This window comes from Micropterus salmoides, unplaced genomic scaffold, assembly GCF_014851395.1.
Source record: "Micropterus salmoides isolate LMB-PRFRI ecotype aquatic unplaced genomic scaffold, ASM1485139v1 Ms_hic_scaffold_8, whole genome shotgun sequence".
In the NCBI taxonomy this organism is placed as follows: domain Eukaryota; kingdom Metazoa; phylum Chordata; class Actinopteri; order Centrarchiformes; family Centrarchidae; genus Micropterus; species Micropterus salmoides.
In genome coordinates, this window is record NW_024044570.1 from 20,655,010 (window position 1) to 20,673,045 (window position 18,036).

An 18,036-nucleotide genomic window follows, 5' to 3' on the forward strand; every position below is an offset into this window, starting at 1 on the left:
TCTTCTTAGCGGTTTTCAGACAGCCGATGAAAGTGTCTGTCTTGAGGGAGTCCTTTTTCTCTGTGTTTTCCATTTGAAGTGGGATCACAGTAGGGCCATGTGTCTTCATGGCTCAGTTGCTGATGGAGACACCCTCCTCCTCCTCTCAGCTCTTTAGCTGATGGCTAAGGAGCCCTGACTTGTTGAAGATTGCAAGAAAATCTTGGAGAGGAGAGAGAGAGCAAGGGGAAATGTGGAAATCCCCCCTTTGCCTCCTTCAGTATGCACAGTGGCTACAACTGTTTGTAACTGGCGCACATAATGACAGAGGAGAAACCTTTTAAACAGCATTGTGCACTCTGAAGCATCTCTCAGTGTGTCAGCATAATCACATCTTCCAGTTGTGTTTTATAGTAACTCTGTAATCATGTGCAATTAAGCCGATTACTCAACACCTTTTATTATAAATGTGATTATAGTTTCTTATCACTTAGATTGGTACACTCGTGGGAAATGGATCTTTCTTGCTTGATTGTTTTCTTTCACTCATTCTTTTCAGTTTCAAGTTTCAAGCTGGTTATTTTAGAGTTTTATCCTTTAATCACATGAGCGTGGCACGGAAACATTCCTGATCATCAGTGAGCACTGTACATCTAAAATATCATTTGCACAATTCTACATATATAAACAAAATTATAGAATGAAATGTATCTGCGTTTGTGTTTATGTGTGTGTGAGAGAGAGAGAGCGAGAGAATGTGTTCAAGTCCATATCGCTGTGTGCATGTGTCTATATAAATCAGCTGCCAATCATCATTATTAACAAGGACATGTGAAAAGTAGATGGAAAAAAGGGGTTGGCTAGGCACTGTTTACCCCATCACTTTAAATAGCCATCTAAGTCTGTCATCTAAATAATTGGTAGCAGATTTGACTTCACACAAAGACTGCTGCTGATTGTTTGAGAGCCAGCCCAACACTTATAGAAAAGTTAGAGTGGAATGTCAGAGGACTATCCCTGATCCAAGTTCGGCTTAATACAGGGAGAAACTGTGAGTATATAGAGGGGAGAGACAGTGTATGTGTGTGTGTTTATGTGACCGAGACAGAGAGAGAAAGAAAAAAAGCTTCAAGTGTGTGTGGATTAGATAATTACAGGAAGCATGTCTGAGCCCTGGCAGAACACCACTGCCACATCCTTTTAGTCTCTGCCACCTAACTACCCGAGATCCTATGCTATGCTTGTTTTCTCCAACCTAAAAATCTTAATAGCAACAACCACCCCTCTGTGGATACTTAATCCCATGTTAAACAAACAAAACCTTCCACGCTTTTGCTATGAGTAATCTAAAAATTGGGGAAAACAGTCTCTCCTTCTGTCTTGGAGATCAAGTGTCACTAAAAATATACAGATGTTATAAAAACAAATCACACAATTACCCCCTGCAACCCCAGCATGTGGAGACATCTCAGCATTATTTGAGGAAGTTGAAAGGTTGCTATAATATTACAGCCATACATTCATAGCTGATGGTAGCCATGTTTTGTGTGTTCTTTTCATTTAGTTTTCTGAAGAGTAGTCTGTGGACAGCTTAAGTGTGCATTAAAGTACAGCATATGCATACAATACAGCCCGGGAAATACTAGTGCTACACATTTGATCAAAAACCCCGGGTTGTCTGCTTCAATCTGTCTGATGTTTCAAAAGTTCTGCTAACACAAACCAGATCCGCCTTTCTTCCTTTTCAAGGACACCTGGTCATGTGTTAATGAAAGGTTTTTCAGGGCAGTGCAACCCAGAGGAAATGCACACCTCTGGGGCTTCAGCACTTAGTTTAAACCCTAAACCTCTCCAGAAGCTCTCAGACAGCAGGTATAGAGAAGCAGCCTGTCAGGCTCAATCAGGTAGATATAACTGGGTGTGTTGCATGTTTAGGTGTATGTTATCACGCAAACTATCTGTGTCTTCTTGTTCTGTGGTTATTCTGATGAGTGTGTGTTTATATTTGATGACATATTTGTCATGGTCCACTCCCTCTTTTTTAAAGAAGAATTTCAAATCACCTAACGCAAGACTGACAGGGAGTGGCGGCTCAAACTAATGACTGATAAAGAGACTGGTTCAGTTTCCTGTCTGATAAAACTCCTTCCTCCTGGTAAAAGAGACCATAGGCCACACTGTGTACATCAAATGTCCATCCCATTAATCACAACATCTTTCCCAGGACTGATATCCCACTTCTTTCATCCCTGCTTCCTTTATGGTTTCCAAAGTGTCCTTGCAGTCGAGCTTTGTCAGGGTCAGCAGCATTCCTTAAAGCAGTAATTGGTATGTAGCCTGGGAACTCGGCTTTTAGCGGCATGTACTGTTTTATACTGTGTGAATTTTTACTGATGATAAAACACAAGATGCGATGTAATTTTACGACCAAGGCAATGTCACATAGATAGCATACATAACATAGCTGAATTGAGTGAGAGGAGGCATAGGTGCCACAAGAGAGTGAGCGATGAAATGGAAAGATAACCCTGTTGTTGCTCTCTGCTATTCTCTTGGGGAACCTTGAATCAGAAACACATGTTGCAAGTGCCCTTGGCCATGGGAGCAGTTGGTTACTGGAGCAGTTAGAAATCTCTTGAGGAAAGGGTTTGGTCAAATTTGATCTTGCTGGTTAGTGCAGGCAAGAAGCAAGATGAGTATCCACTTTTGAAATGAAAACTTTGTCCATCTATCTAGCTAGCTAGTCAGCTACCCCTTTCCCTACCCAGACTTCTATTGTGTTGCTGTAATTACTTTTTCTTTTCCTCTGTGTGCGTGTTGTTGTCTACAGAGCTTTGGCAGCTGAACAGAACCTGGGTGTTCCAGGGACATGGAGCGTCCCTTCAGCCCCAGACCATGCTGCTGGATGAAGGCCACGAGAGGCTTTATGTTGGGGCTAGAAATACTCTGTTCTCCCTTAGCCTGGACCAAGTTAACACACACCACAGAGAGGTATATTTCCTTTCCTCCATGCCTGTTTGGAAGTGAGACATGGTGAACTCACACACCCGTAGGTCAACAGGTTAGCTAACCCATGTGTGCATGGGGGTGTCTTCATAGTTGTGTAATTTTTAATAAGAAACTGAAAAAGCAGCACAATAACCCTGTGAGATTATTATGCTGTGGAAAATAATGCAGTGTATTTAAAATTATTTGGTAAAAATGTTTAACTATACACCTAACTATATAAATTATGTTCAAAATATTTAATAATTGTTTTTTTAATTTAGATAATTTGATGTTGTAAATATGAGTGCAACTGTGTTTTCTTTCAGATCAAGTGGGCCAGTACAGAATCTCAGATAGAGGAGTGTTTGATGAAGGGGAGGGAAAAGGTAAGGGACACCCTCCAAATGACTGCATCAAATCATTGATTAGCAAGGGCGAAGGACAAATGCCCACTTGATAATGTGCATTAACCTTTATAAATAGAGTATAATTGATTTATTAAATATGTAGATGGAGACAGTTGATGTCAACATGGATTTATATACATATATCTCTATGCTTATTAACCTTTGTTTAACATGAAATATAGATGTTATTGATGATGCAGTAAAAGCCTGCCATTTTTAAATTATACCCTTTTCTCTGCTTGGCCTTAATCCACAGTCATGACCCCTCACCCAACCACTCTCTCCCACACCCCAATTTTCCCACCCCCTGCTTCATCTCTGTATCTCCTCCAACAGCTGGAGTGTGCAAACTACATCAAGGTCTTGCAACAGTACAACCAGACCCATTTGCTGGTCTGTGGAACAGGAGCCTTTAACCCCATCTGTGCCCTGGTCAGAGTGGGACACACAGGGCAGGTGAGTCCCAGAGACAAAATTAGAGTTGAGTTTAACAACCAAATAATTAAGTGGCTTTCAAAGGGTTTAATCCTGTCAGAGATCTTTTCAAAGTCAAACAGCACTTTGACATTACTTGGCTGTTAGGGTTTGGGGGTTTTCACTGTAAATGGTGGCGGCAAAACAGATTATGTCAATGAAAATGTTGCAGATTTTGTCTTTATACAGTCAACCAGATTTCACATTGCGCTCTTTTACTATACTATACACTCTTCCCTCTTTATATGGCCATAGCTGAAACCTTCCTTACACTGTTTTAAAACCATTTTTGGTAGGATCTTCTATAACTGTTAGTACAGCTTGGACTGCTGAGCAGTTAAACTCTTAAACTCTATTAAATTAATGAGTTTATCCTCCTAGTAACAAGGAGTGATGTGAGGTGAAGATGGGAAAGACAGTGAGTAAGAGCTGGTGGAGTCTTTTGTGTGCATACTGATGTGCGTGCAAAATTGCCTGCATACATCTGTGCAACCATATTTGTCTACTAGTGTGTGTGTGTTTGTGTGTGTGTGTGTTTAGAGAGGGAGGAGCAGAGAAGGTTTCCACCCTGCATTCCAACACTGGTCCAGTTACATTGACCAGGCCAGTTACACGTTCCAAACAGGAATCACCCTCACTCATATCATTGAAATGCTCATAGAATGAGCAAAACTGGTTCAGTATAAGCAACATAATCTATGAGACTGCCTCACATAAATGTCATACTTGGTGTCTTAGATTATATTTTGTTGGTGATTACCATCAAACTTGAACTGAATAATATTTACAGAATGATTAACTATGATAATAAAAATATACTATTACCATTTATTAACACCCACTGACTATAAATAAGAAATATTTAAGAAATAAGGTATTAATGCACCACTGGCTCAGACACACAAAAAACAGCCCACATTTCAGGGTACTGCATGTAGAGTATTGATTCTCAATTAGGTTTTAATAGACCACATTATATGATGGATGAGTTTAACCCAAAAACTGACTTCTGTTATGGTTATACGTGGTAGTCCCAGCATAGTAGGGTTCCCTGGGTACTCATAAATCAATATATGACATCCCCTCTGATCTGCCAGTGACAGTCATAAACACTGTGGTGAGCCACAACATATGAGCTGGGGTTCTAGAAGAACTTCAGGGCATGGATATGTGTGTGTGAGAAGGGGTATGTGCGTGTGTGTGTGTTTCTGCCACCTGCTGTGTATGGCAACAAGATCAGAAGAGTAGAAGTGAACTGATATCCATGATAAAAGAGCATAGTCAGTTATTAACATTCACACACAACAATCTATCATTTGGTCATCCATGACTTCTTATCTTTCTTTCTTCATCCTTCTCCTTCATTACCTTCTGATCCCTCTTTTATCTAATTCACCTTTATCTCTCTCTCCACCCATCACCTCCTGGGGTTTGTCTGGATGTTGTTAAAGACTTTGCAGGGTGCAGCTTTTGACTGTGTGATTGTGGTATTTATAGTCGTGCATATTTGTGCATGAATAACAATACCTGTATCTGTCTGTATTTTGTGTGTTGCCCTTAGGACAGGCTGTTTGCTCTTGAAGAAGAAAGTATTATGAGTGGCAGAGGACGCTGTCCATACGAGCCCAGCAGTCCCTGCACGTCCACACTCTCCAGTAAGACACTGCTCACTCATCACCTCACCATCACCTGAGCTAAAAGCACAGTTACCAGACTAAAATGTATGTTTTCATTTCAGCTGGATGAATACATAGCATGCAAATTCTCAGGATTGCTCACTTTGTTGACCTTCAGTAAGACAATACTGCCATCTTGTGGTCTTTTTTCATGTCAATATTTTAAAGCAAGGTGGGGTTGCAGTTTTAATAACTAATGCATTGTTATCAATTGAGGATTTGTGTGTGTGTGTGTGTGTGTGTGTGTGTGTGTGTGTGTGTGTGTGTGTTTACATTAGGAGGAGAGCTGTATATTGGCCTGTACACTGACTACTGGGAGAATGATGGTGCTTTGTGTCGACTTAACAACCAGACCTACACACGCACTGAAAGAGACGACAGGCAGCAGCTCAATGGTTAGTGCACATTACAGGGAAACAATCACATCTCCCTTTAAATGCGGGGGAAGAACAAACATATGTAGTATGTGGTAATAAATCTGAAGTATGTTTTCAAAAATATATCAAAATAGTGTGACAGTCCAGAGATGTAATGATTCATAGTGTAAATATTTTGTATGTATATCACTTCCAAAACCTAGTAGTTTCATGATTAATAATCAAATTAATTGAGCTGCTCATTAAATGTTAAAGAAATGTGACACTGGCCAAGATGTACTGTATATACAGTAAGTATGCAGTCCACATGATGGCAAATAACTGTTCTCATATGACTGGTTCTACAGTATATGAGGATTCATGAGCTTGTGATTTTTAAATAATTCACATAACTATTTCTCTCAGACCTGGCTTGGCAAATATTAACTTATTTTTAAGAGATGAACAGCATATAAATTCAATTCAATGTAATTACATTTTATTTATTTAGCGCCGTTTCATAACAGATCTTATCTCATTGCACTTTTTATAGAAAGCAGGCCTAGACCATACTCTTTGTAATATAAGTATACAGGGCATACTGTTTTCTCCAGTACCAAATCAATACCACTCTTTCACTACATTTTAACTCTGATTCATTACAAGACTTTTGTTACAAATTCTTCTTCCTACAGAACCTAAGTTTGTGGGTTCAGCAGTTATTCCTGACAACGATGACAGGGATGATGATAAAGTTTACTTCTTCTTCACTGAGCGAGAGAAGGATGCTGGGGGAGTGAACAAGGCAGTATATACTCGTGTTGGGCGAGTTTGTGCGGTGAGAATGCTAATGCTGTAGAAAGATTTCTGGGCACCAGCCATCCAAAGTACTGCACTCACATTCTATATTTGCCTTCATCCCTCAGAATGACCAAGGAGGCCAGAGGATGCTGGTGAATAGATGGAGTTCCTTTTTGAAAACTCGTCTTATCTGCTCCGTGGTTGGACCAAATGGCATTGATACACACTTTGATGATCTTGGTAGGGTTACAAGGAGTCTGTGTGCATGGCATCATACTTATTCATTGTTAAATTGAGCTTTTAAGCTTGACAGAACACACACATCTGCATGTACATCCCTCAACATTTGGAGAGTCACCGTGGTGTTTCGTTAAGTTGTATGTATGACTTGGAGTAGAAGTAACCAATATGTCTTAGTAAAGCAACACAACTCATCACTTGGAATTGTTTCCATAAGATGCACATCCAGTAAGTGTAGCGTGACTAAAAGCCTAGTGTGTGCCTCTCATGTATTGCCATTACATTCAAGTCACAGAGCTAAGCTGTCAGTTTACAGAAAAATAGATAAAGGGAGATCTTTGAAAAACCCAGAAAGTCATTTACCAATGCTTACTGCTGTTCTGAAGGTATTTCCAAAATCCACAAAGGCTCTATCCATCTGGATGGAAGACATATTTATAGTCTGCTGCAGGATGAAAAAGATTTTAACTACCCAACCTGTAAGGAGTAATAAGTTGTGGATTTACTCAAGTGCCATTTTGTTATACTTTACTTAAGTATTTTCATTTTCTTCTACTTTAGAACTGCTACAATATAAGTACAAATTGGAGGAAAATATTGTACTTTACTCTCATACTGATACAAAAAATTTATATAATATAAATGATATATTATGATGATTTATAAGATAAGATGTTATCCAGTTAATCATTCAAATTAGACCCACCTTTACCAGCTCCAACATTGTTATGCATCAATAATTATAATCCAATAATGTAATACATATAATTCTGAAATAGGCATATTTTGCATAGTAAGTACTTTTACTTTGGCACTTATTTTTATTATTATCACTATTTGGTATTATTTTTATGCCAATAAGTTAGTACTTTTACTAAAAGTTTAAATGCAGAGCTTTTACTTAAACAGAGTATTTCTATGCTGTGGTATTGCAGCTTTTATTTAAAGCCAGAGTATGGGACATTTAAATATAAATGAGCATCTGTTGCCTAATGAGTTCACACAATGCTGATTAAGCCTATCACTGCCAAGTAAATCTCTCTGTATTTCGCAGTATAGAGAAGCAACTGTAGTGACAGCAGCAACTCAGTATGGCAGGGCACTTGTCAGCAGTGTTGTGTAATTACTATCACTGTCAGAAGGGGGAGACAAAACGTCCGCACTGACGGTTTAAGTAAAAGAACTCAGTCCTTCTTTCACCAATGCAATGATTTTCAAGACACTGATTTACAAATCTCCCAAAGCACTGTCTGTATTTAACAAACTATTTCAACCAGGGGCGTAGCACAAAATTCTGGACCCTGTAGGCTACATAGGCTTTCTCTATGGGCACCTCCTTGCGTCCACGGCTGTTCATTCTTTTATCTTTGTGTTCCATCCTCACATGAGGGCCATGTATACTCTAAATTCTACATTTGCTGTTTCAGAGGATGTCTTTGTGCTCAAAAGCAAGGATGGGAAAAACCCTGAAATCTTTGGCCTCTTTAGCACAACAAGGTGAGTGGAGGATGACATCAGCATTCCATTATACAGTCACAATTTGAGTATCCATCAAATCACACATAAAAACTTCTTTTGCAGTGCGGTCTTTAAAGGCTATGCAGTGTGTGTCTACCATATGGATGATATCAGAGCTGCCTTTAATGGTCCATTTGCCTACCGAGAGCGACCTGAGCATCACTGGACACCGTACGAGGACAGAGTCCCTTACCCTCGACCTGGATCTGTGAGTTTTAATGTGTGAATAAAATGATGTTTATGGGATTTCATTCCCTGATGCACCAACATTATGCATTCACAGCACTCTCCATTAGTCTGTGTCGGCAACAGATGTCCTCTAAGAGGGGACAGTGTTGAGAGCATGTAGGACAGCTCTTGTGAATGTCAGCACTGTTGTAGCTACCTCAGTAGGTCATACAGGGACAGCCTGATCTAGACTAAAGCTTGTCAGCTTTTTTTTCTACACTGCCTGCCGACACAATTACTGGCCCTCTTCTGTCTCTGTCCCTGCTCCTTCTATTATACTCTCTATTTCTGTCACACCATCTCTTTAACAGTGTGCAAGTAAAGTGAACGGCGGTGGCTTCTCCAGCTCTAAGGAGTTTCCTGATGAAGTTTTACGGTTTGTGCGTTCTCACCCTGTGATGTATCGTCCAGTCCTGCCCCAGCACCGTAGACCTGTCCTGCTGCAGACAGATTCAAGCAGGAGAAAGCTGACTCAGATTGCTGTGGACAGAGTCCAAGCCCAGGATGGACACTACCACGTTCTCTACATTGGAACTGGTACACACACTGTGCTGAATAAATACTTATTGTGCTTGATCTATAATGGCATGCAAGACTCTTTGCAAAATGAAACACAAACAGGAGATACTCTGAATATTTGGGGCTCATACATACTTGATGTGACGTGTTTATGGCATAAAGTCATATATTAAAAAATATTAGTGGATCACTAATATTGCATTGCATTTACTGAAGCAGTTTTGAACCTGCATCTCTTGTGTAAGCAACAGTGTAACATTTATGTCTTCTTTCACTAGATGACTCAGTTGTGTTGAAAGTTATCACCATCTACAACAAAGACACAGACACTATGGAGGAGGTGTTGCTGGAGGAGCTGCAAGTATTCAAGGTACTCTATTTTTAACTACAAAATGTGAAAGCAAAGTAGACTTTGTAAAACAAAAAATTCTGTATTTCACTGCATACTTATCGTAGTCCATTATTACTGCGGCTACACTATAAGAGGGATTTTTTGAAAACACTTGATTGCTGATTTGCATCCTTTCCATCATCAGTGGGGCACAAGTCTGATTGTGCAGCCAGCCCGCTGAGAGATCTTCAGAATTATTTGAATATATTTCTACTTAGATCTTTTACATTTTAAAATACTCTACACATACACACACACACACACACACACACACACACACACACACACACACATACATATAAAAATATTCTGCTATTTTAATTAAGACCTGATTTGGGATGGATAGAAGCATGACGGGAGGCCTCCAGTGACAAAGAACTTTATATCAGCTTTTGCTACCTTATTCTTTTAACATATAATGAACCACGGATTCAACTTAATTTTTGAATAACCGTAAAAATGTTTCCTATTCGCAGGAGCCAGCACCAATAAGAGAGATCATAATATCACCTAAAAGGGTAAGGATCCTGATGTTGTTCATTAATGCAATTCTGCTGTTTAGCCACAAGATGTTAACATTGCAACACTTCTCATCACTTTGTATAGACATACAGGTGCTGGTCATATAATTAGAATATCATCAAGTTGATTTATTTAAGTAATTCCATTCAAAAAGTGAAACCTATATAATGTATACATTCATTCCACACAGACTGATATATTCAAGTGTTCATTCCTGTTAATTTTGATGATTATAACTGACAACTAATGAAAACCCCAAAATCAGGATCTCAGAAAATTAGAATATTGTGAAAAGGTTCATTATTGAAGACACCTGGTGCCACACTCTAATCAGCTAATTAACTCAAAACACCTGCAAAGGCCTTTAAATGGTCTCTCAGTCTAGTTTTGTAGGCTACACAATCATGGGGAAGACTGCTGACTTGACAGCTGTCCAAAAGACGACCATTGACACCTTTGCACAAGGAGAGCAAGACACAAAATGTCATTGCTAAAGAGGCTGGCTGTTTACAGAGCTCTGTGTCCAAGCACGTTAATAGAGAGGCAAAGGGAAGGAAAAGATTTGGTAGAAAAAAGTGTACAAGCAATAGGGATAACCGCACCTTGGAGAGGATTGTGAAACAAAACCCATTCAAAAATGTGGGGGAGATTCACAAAGAGTGGACTGCAGCTGGAGTCAGTGCTTCAAGAACCACCACGCACAGACGTATGCAAGACATGGGTTTCAGCTGTCGCATTCCTTGTGTCAAGCCACTTTTGAACAAGACACAGCGTCAGAAGCGTCTCGCCTGGGCTAAAGACAAAAAGTGGACTGGACTGCTGCTGAGTTGTCCAAAATTATGTTCTCTGAAGAAAGTAAATTTTGCATTTCCTTTGGAAATCAAGGTCCCAGAGTCTGGAGGAAGAGAGGAGAGGCACAGAATCCACGTTGCTTGAAGTCCAGTGTAAAGTTTCCACAGTCAGTGATGGTTTGGGGTGCCATGTCATCTGCTGGTGTTGGTCCACAGTGTTTTCTGAGGTCCAAGGTCAACACAGCAGTCTACTAGCCAGCAAACTCACCTGACCTTAACCCTATAGAAAATCTATGGGGTATTGTGAAGAGAAAGATGCGATACACCAGACCCAACAATGCAGAAGAGCTGAAGGCCACTATCAGAGCAATCAGGGCTCTCATAACACCTGAGCAGTGCCACAGACTGATTGACTCCATACCACGCAGCATTGCTGCAGTAATTCAGACAAAAGGAGCCCCATACTTTTCATGTTCATACTTTTCAGTTGGCCAACATTTCTAAAAATCCTTTTTTTGTATTGGTCTTAAGTAATCGAATTTGAGATTTTCATTAGTTGTCAGTTTTAATCATCACGATTAAATGACATAAACATTTGAAATATATCAGTCTGTGTGTAATGAATGAATATAATATCCAAGTTTCACTTTTTGAATGGAATTACTGAAATAAATCAACTTTTTGATGATATTCTAATTATATGACCAGCACCTGTACATAAACTTTGATTCCATTCAAACTGTGTCTTGATATTAATGGTCTGTGCTGTTGGCTCCACAGCAACAGCTGTATGTGGGGTCAGAAGTGGGTGTGGCCCAGCTCAGGCTGCATCAGTGTGACCTCTATGGCTCAGAATGTGCTGATTGTTGTCTGGCCAGAGACCCCTACTGTGCCTGGGATGGTCTCACCTGCTCCAGATACTACCCTGCTGGAGTCTACACCAAGAGGTAACAGCACACACACTTCGAGACAGGTGTGTGTATTTGTGTGGTGTCAGCTGTTTACACCTTTACCAGCACTCTTCTGTTCCATCACGGCATCTTGCCCTGAATGTCACAATGCTCTGAGGATGGTTTACCAAGTCATTATCACAGGCTCCGAGAGACATGACAGCCAGGTTATGTTATGTAATGCTTATCAGCATGCACTTAACCTCCTCCAGTCTTTTCTCCCTCTCTTTCCCCCTCTTTGCTTTGTTTCTCTCTCCCCTTTCATCTGTCTCTTGCACTTTCATCCCATGTTAAGAATGACTCTATCTTTAATTCCCTCTCTCCCATCTCAGTAGACGATTCAGGCGGCAGGATGTTCGCCATGGCAACGCAGTCCAGCTGTGCAATGGGCTGCAAATTGATGGTTAGTGTATAAAATGACTGTGTGTGTGCACGGGCATGCTTGTGTGAACTTATATTGCAACATTTTGTCAGACAAATACTGTGTACAAGCAAGGGAATGATGATTCTTCAGAAGCACTAGACTGAATATGAAAAAATATGAACTCTTCATGTGTCATTGCAGTTGGAGGTGAGAGAGGTACGATGTGCTTCTACTGTGGCAGTAGATTGGGGTAGAACAATCCACTTCAGCTAATAAAAGGTCACGGCAATTCTTTGCCATCTCTCTTGCCTCACTATCGTTTCTGGTGTTTGTGTGTAGATGAACAATGGCACAGAGCTCAGGAGAGGCTGGTGTATGGTGTGGAGAGCAACAGCACTTTACTCGAGTGTGTCCCTCGATCACTTCAAGCCAAGGTACTCTGGTTCTTGCAGAAAGGAGGAGAGAAACATGAGGTGAGTTTCAGGGACCTGTATCTTCACTGAACACAGAAATGAAATGATGCAATACACTGGAAAAATAAAGGTAGAGTGGTGGTCAAGTATTGAAACTTTAATCATGCGTTGCCCCTTCCTCCAGTTGTGTAATACACTTTCAAAAACACATTTTTCTTCTTACCCCTTTTTGATCTGTCTAGTTGTGCAGATAGTTTGACTTGACATGACTACTTCAGTGCACTTAGGGTGAAAAGGATGTAATAAACGGTGCTCAAAGTAACAAGTACTTACAGTTACACAGTGAGGTTTGTGGACGGCCCCGAGTAACTAGGATCTTGTTCCTGGAAAGGGACATTGTTGTTGGGTATCTATATTTAATTTTTCAATGCCTAGAGCACCACAAACAAAATTACATTCTCCTTTATTGTACTGGGCTAGAGACTAAATAGTATATTACAGCAAACAGAAACTTGTAATGGTTATATACCTCACAGAACCTTAAACACAGAAGTCACTGTATTGATTGCACTATTGAAAACCTTCCATTCCTTAATCTATCCTTTACTTAGTTTAGTTCTGCTGGTTTTTTAATTCCTCTTGGGAGAAGAACAAATGCAGCAGCAGTGCTGCAAATGTCTGAATGCTAGACTTAAATAATGGCTACATCAGTGGCTGGGAAATAAATCATTTCACTTTTTTCCGTCCGTGTAGGTTCGAGGTGATGAACGGGTTATCATGACCTCTCATGGGCTGCTGTTTTTACAAGTGAGAAGCTCCGATGCTGGTGTGTACATGTGCCAGACTGTGGAACATGGATATGTGCACACATTATTACGTATCTCTTTACACGTGCTCAGAGGAGAGAGGGTGGAGTCAGCGATCCACAAGGCTAACGACGGGGAGGGAGAGAAAGCTGCAGCTCCATGCCACTCCTCCGTGGGCCCCCCACCAGGCCCCAGCATCAGTCCCAGGGCTCTGGTGCCATCCTCAGTCCCTGGCCCCCACTCCAGGCTGTGGTACAAGGAGTTTCTACAGCTGATTGGCTACGGGGATGCCCAAAGAGTAGAAGAGTACTGTGAGAGAGTATGGTGCTCTGATAAAAAGCGTAAAAAGACCAAAAGGAAGTATGTTTCTCCAGGTGGCGAGAAGAGAGGGAAAGGGAGGGGAGAGGAGAACTCCCACCGAGCGCCGAGGCACACCTTGGGAACCTGAGGAGAACAGACTGACTACACACACACATGCACAGACAGACAGACAGACAGACACACACACGCACGCACGCACGCACACACACACACACACACACACATACACATACACATACACATACACACAGACTGGCTAAAGGTCAGACTCACTCAGTGTTTGCACCATGTAAAAGGTTTTCACTTAGCTTTCAACAAGAGCAGTAACAGAAAAACAACAGTAGCAGGCTGTCCGGCTATTGTAGCTACATTTATCACAGTTAGACTGTGATGTTTCTACTTATTTTAAAAAAGAAACATTTTATGTTTTTGTGTGCTATAAACTGATTATCTGGTGCAGACCCTGAGACATTATAAGTGTCAGAGTCAGTACAGAGCAGAGGCCCTGGGAGGAGATGGAAGACTGATTAAGCGACGTTGCCTCTGATCTGAAGAGACAGAATATAATATGTCAGCTCCTGCAGACTGACCCGGCCCAACCCAGCTGTCAATCCAAACGCACACAGAGACTTCTACACTAAATCTGTGCTCCACCTCTCATTCAATGGCTCAAATGACAAACTCTTACAGTATCTATTACGAGAGAAAACAACTATGTTAAAGGTGATGGCCTTCTAGTCTTTTTTGGTACTATAATAACTTATTTTCTTGTTCTCTACTTTAAATTTTGTAGTTGTTTAGATGTCATAAACTGGAATATAGAGTGTCTTGTGTTTTTGTACAGTGAAAAATGCTTTGAGCTTTATGATACTGCTTATTTGATTATAATGTGGTCGTGGTGTGTGTGGTTAAAATGACCACAGTGCATACAGTAAGATGTTGCAATGCCACTATAATGAATATTTGAGGCATGTTTTAATTATAGTTATGCCCTCATTGGAAATAATTACTATTTAAGCACTTGTAAAAACTGTTACAGTAGATGAAAAGTTGTCCTTTAAGTGGATATTATTGTTATTGTAAGTGTCTGTATTTACATCTACAATTGTGATCAAATGTACCAACAGTATTGTATTGTATATTGTATTTATCTAAAATTCAGGGTGGTATTCGTGTGCATCTGGCCACTATAACTGTGTATTTAAAAAGTCATCCTTCTGTGCTGTCTGTTCCCTCCCTCTCTCTCTGTCTCTCTACCTCGCTCTCTCTTACTAGTTCTCCCTCTATCACACACACACCATTGTTTGTCTGTAACAATGTTACAGATGGGACTAAACAATTACCACCACAAACAGCAATGTAGAACACCACATTTCCCTCGGAAGAAAAAAGACAAATAAATGTTAGGGTAACCATCCAAGCATGTCTTTTTGCAAAACTGATGAGTCAGTCTCATGAATATTCAGTTAATTCTGAGGTGACAAACATCTTATGTTAACAGTGACATGCATTGTAGTGGTTGTTCTACTAATAGAGTCTGGAGGATAGCTTTTTTTTCCATGTCGTCCCGTATTTATCTCTAAATTTGGTCACTTTATAGTTTTGACCTTGTTGCCTTTACCGTGTTACCATAATGTGGTAAAAACAATCACTTGGTCTCTGTCTAGGCCTTATATCGTCACTCATCATTCTCCTTGAATATTGTTAAGAGAGTTTTGACTTAGGTTGAAAATGTTGTGTCTGCTATACCCCTTATAAACACTTGCCATCAAAAAAAGATGGACCATCAATCCCTAGTGTCACCTCTGTGGTTTAGCCATTAATAATGAGTTAGTATACACACACACACACACACACACACATTGAGAGACTGAGCCAATGAAGCAGAAAGTAAGAGGTAGAGAGAGGGAGCCTTGTGCAGCAGTCACTGATTCCAACTGAAATAAAATAAAATAAACTGAGATTTCTGTATCATAATTATGCAATGCTGTATTTCATCAGGTGAGTCTACATAACATTTAAAAAGTTACTTTGTTTCCTAATGTCTTGTAATGTGCCATATGCTGGTGAAATACCAGTAAGGACTGGTTCTCATAATTTTTTTCCTCACAGTAAGATGTGCACTGGGACACCATACTCATTCAAATTCTGTCAAGGTCTACCTGAGCTGGTGGGGTGCTGAAGGCATTTGAGAATGGAATTCACGCTGCTGATTTATTCCACATGGCTACCATAGCAACAGGCTCTGAACCAGTTCAACTGCCCTCATCAAAGCTCCCTCTTCTCTCTCTACCAAGTTTTAACACCCACTTCGTCCATCTAGCCAATGGACCCTCTCGCCCAGTGGGAAATAAAAATAACAGAGCTTGCTAATGCTATCACGCTGACCAATCATTTATTTTATTTCAATCAAATTCAACTTTTATTTGTTGCTCCTCAATATTGTTAAAGATTGATAAGAATTCAGTCTGTTTATGTGTGTCGGTGGTGGGGCATGAGCTTCTTTTTGGTTTCTGATGGGGGGCTGCTCTACCCACTCATGCGTCTCACTCTAATGTATGAGACTAATCCTCCTAGTTAAGCTTAAAAGTGGCATTTTTTCTTCTGGGAGTGAATCTGGAATTTGTCTGCTGGATGGAGCTTCTGAACCCACAGACAGATGCCATCTGAGCAGCTCTGGGAACAGATGCAAAAATAGAGCTTGAATGTGGAGCTGCATACATATTTTTTCTTACTGAAATACATTTCAAGGTTCAGGGGCCAATTTAATGTAGCGAAATGCTAGAAATCCATTAATAGATCTACAAAGGGATCAAAAGGTCAAAGGCCATAAAACATGGTTCTGTCACTGTGTGAAAATGACACTCCTCTCCCCTTTTTCCTGCCGCCTTTGTTTCCCCCACACAGCGCTTTTTCTATCAGACGCCAATGTACCAGAACACTTTATTACAAGTGAAAATGTCAGACAGGGAAGGAGAGATTATAAGGCAGCAGAAAATGAACATTGGAAGACAAACGGTAAATGAACCTCTACAGCTAGTAACAAATCACATGTCACTGTGGACAGAATACTCTGTGTATGTGTGCTTTATGTTTTTGCAACTCCTGTCTGTGTTTGCATGCAAGTCTTCATGGGCATGTTGGTGTAAATAAGGATGAAAGCCCAGCAGATATGATGTGTCTCTCTCTCTCTCTCTCTCCTTCCTTTGATTTAGCGTTATCAGTGACATGCAAAGCTAACCTGATACACACATCTGAAGCACATCCCCATGGCAAAATGTCTCTCGCTTCCATACCAGTCACTTCATGCACTTCATAAACTCTGTCATCATCCTGACCTGTGAGCTACAGATGAAAGCCTCTGAGAAATAAATAGTTGTTCATAATCAGGATTTAGCTTCTCGGCATTAATTAAGATCCATATTACAGCACCCTGTTGCACTGCAGTGCAATATTTCCATAAAATTCTCCTTGTTGGATTTGCTCAACTCTATGACCAATTTTGTAACATGTTGACAACATGCACACAGATACATACAGATAAGCACACAAAAAAACATAAAGGGAATCTGAAATAATAAAGACATCAACACACTGTACACACAAGCAGTGTGTCAACATGTACTATGTGTTATCTCACTGACACAGCTGTCACTGACCTACAGTTTTTCCCCTCAGTAGTCTGTACACTAAATAACCAGTGTGAAGAGGAGGTTGGACTGACCCCTGGAAAAATTAAATTTTATGCACATGCATATTTATTCTGTTATCTGTTTGGGTCCATGATCATCCTGTGATGTGTCCCACAGCTCACATACCTCACAACACACAAGAGGCTTAGAGAGGACAGCAGAGGGAGTGGGAAAGATGGGAGGCATAGATCATCTGGCTTTTTCCTACTTCCGATAGCCTAGGGGAAGCAGAGCAGTCAGAGTGAGTCAGTGAGAGAGAAAGTGTGATGTGAGTAAAGCAGCGAAAAGGAAAAGGAGTGAATGGGAAATAGAGAACAGAGGAACTTGTATCCAGGAAGGTATGTGATGTCAAGCTCTGTGCTCTCCTCAACTTGGGGACTTGCCTCTCATGGGACCAACCAGTCTTTGAATTATATTGCTGCCTTATCTGCCAACATGAACTCTGTCTGCCAAGAGAAGTGGGACAGGTACCTGATGCAAGTGAGCAACACAGATGACCCAAAATACGGTGACAGCAAACATGTCAGACAGGTCTAAATTAGTCAGCACAGAAAAAAAACCCTGTGCAACTTTGTTTGGGTCCATGTCTCTGTGTCTGCA

The 18,036-nt window shown here is 40.5% G+C and overlaps 1 protein-coding gene across 4 annotated transcripts in view; it reads left to right on the top strand.

Moving 5' to 3' along the window:
• sema3e (sema domain, immunoglobulin domain (Ig), short basic domain, secreted, (semaphorin) 3E) overlaps nucleotides 1-15,721 on the top strand; it is a 30,227-nt gene extending 14,506 nt beyond the window's left edge. For 3 of the 4 annotated variants that reach the window (XM_038705660.1, XM_038705663.1, XM_038705662.1), the window contains 16 exons: nucleotides 2,810-2,970; nucleotides 3,294-3,353; nucleotides 3,711-3,830; nucleotides 5,410-5,503; nucleotides 5,803-5,919; nucleotides 6,576-6,718; nucleotides 6,807-6,921; nucleotides 8,349-8,418; nucleotides 8,503-8,647; nucleotides 8,979-9,204; nucleotides 9,465-9,556; nucleotides 10,054-10,095; nucleotides 11,671-11,837; nucleotides 12,173-12,243; nucleotides 12,544-12,677; nucleotides 13,371-15,721. In XM_038705660.1, coding sequence (XP_038561588.1) covers nucleotides 2,810-2,970; nucleotides 3,294-3,353; nucleotides 3,711-3,830; nucleotides 5,410-5,503; nucleotides 5,803-5,919; nucleotides 6,576-6,718; nucleotides 6,807-6,921; nucleotides 8,349-8,418; nucleotides 8,503-8,647; nucleotides 8,979-9,204; nucleotides 9,465-9,556; nucleotides 10,054-10,095; nucleotides 11,671-11,837; nucleotides 12,173-12,243; nucleotides 12,544-12,677; nucleotides 13,371-13,871 — 2,258 coding nt within the window. In that variant the 3' untranslated portion in view covers nucleotides 13,872-15,721. The remainder of the gene's footprint in view (nucleotides 1-2,809; nucleotides 2,971-3,293; nucleotides 3,354-3,710; nucleotides 3,831-5,409; nucleotides 5,504-5,802; nucleotides 5,920-6,575; nucleotides 6,719-6,806; nucleotides 6,922-8,348; nucleotides 8,419-8,502; nucleotides 8,648-8,978; nucleotides 9,205-9,464; nucleotides 9,557-10,053; nucleotides 10,096-11,670; nucleotides 11,838-12,172; nucleotides 12,244-12,543; nucleotides 12,678-13,370) is intronic. The other variant, XM_038705664.1, reaches the window with a different exon arrangement.
• Nucleotides 15,722-18,036: the final 2,315 nt, after the last annotated feature.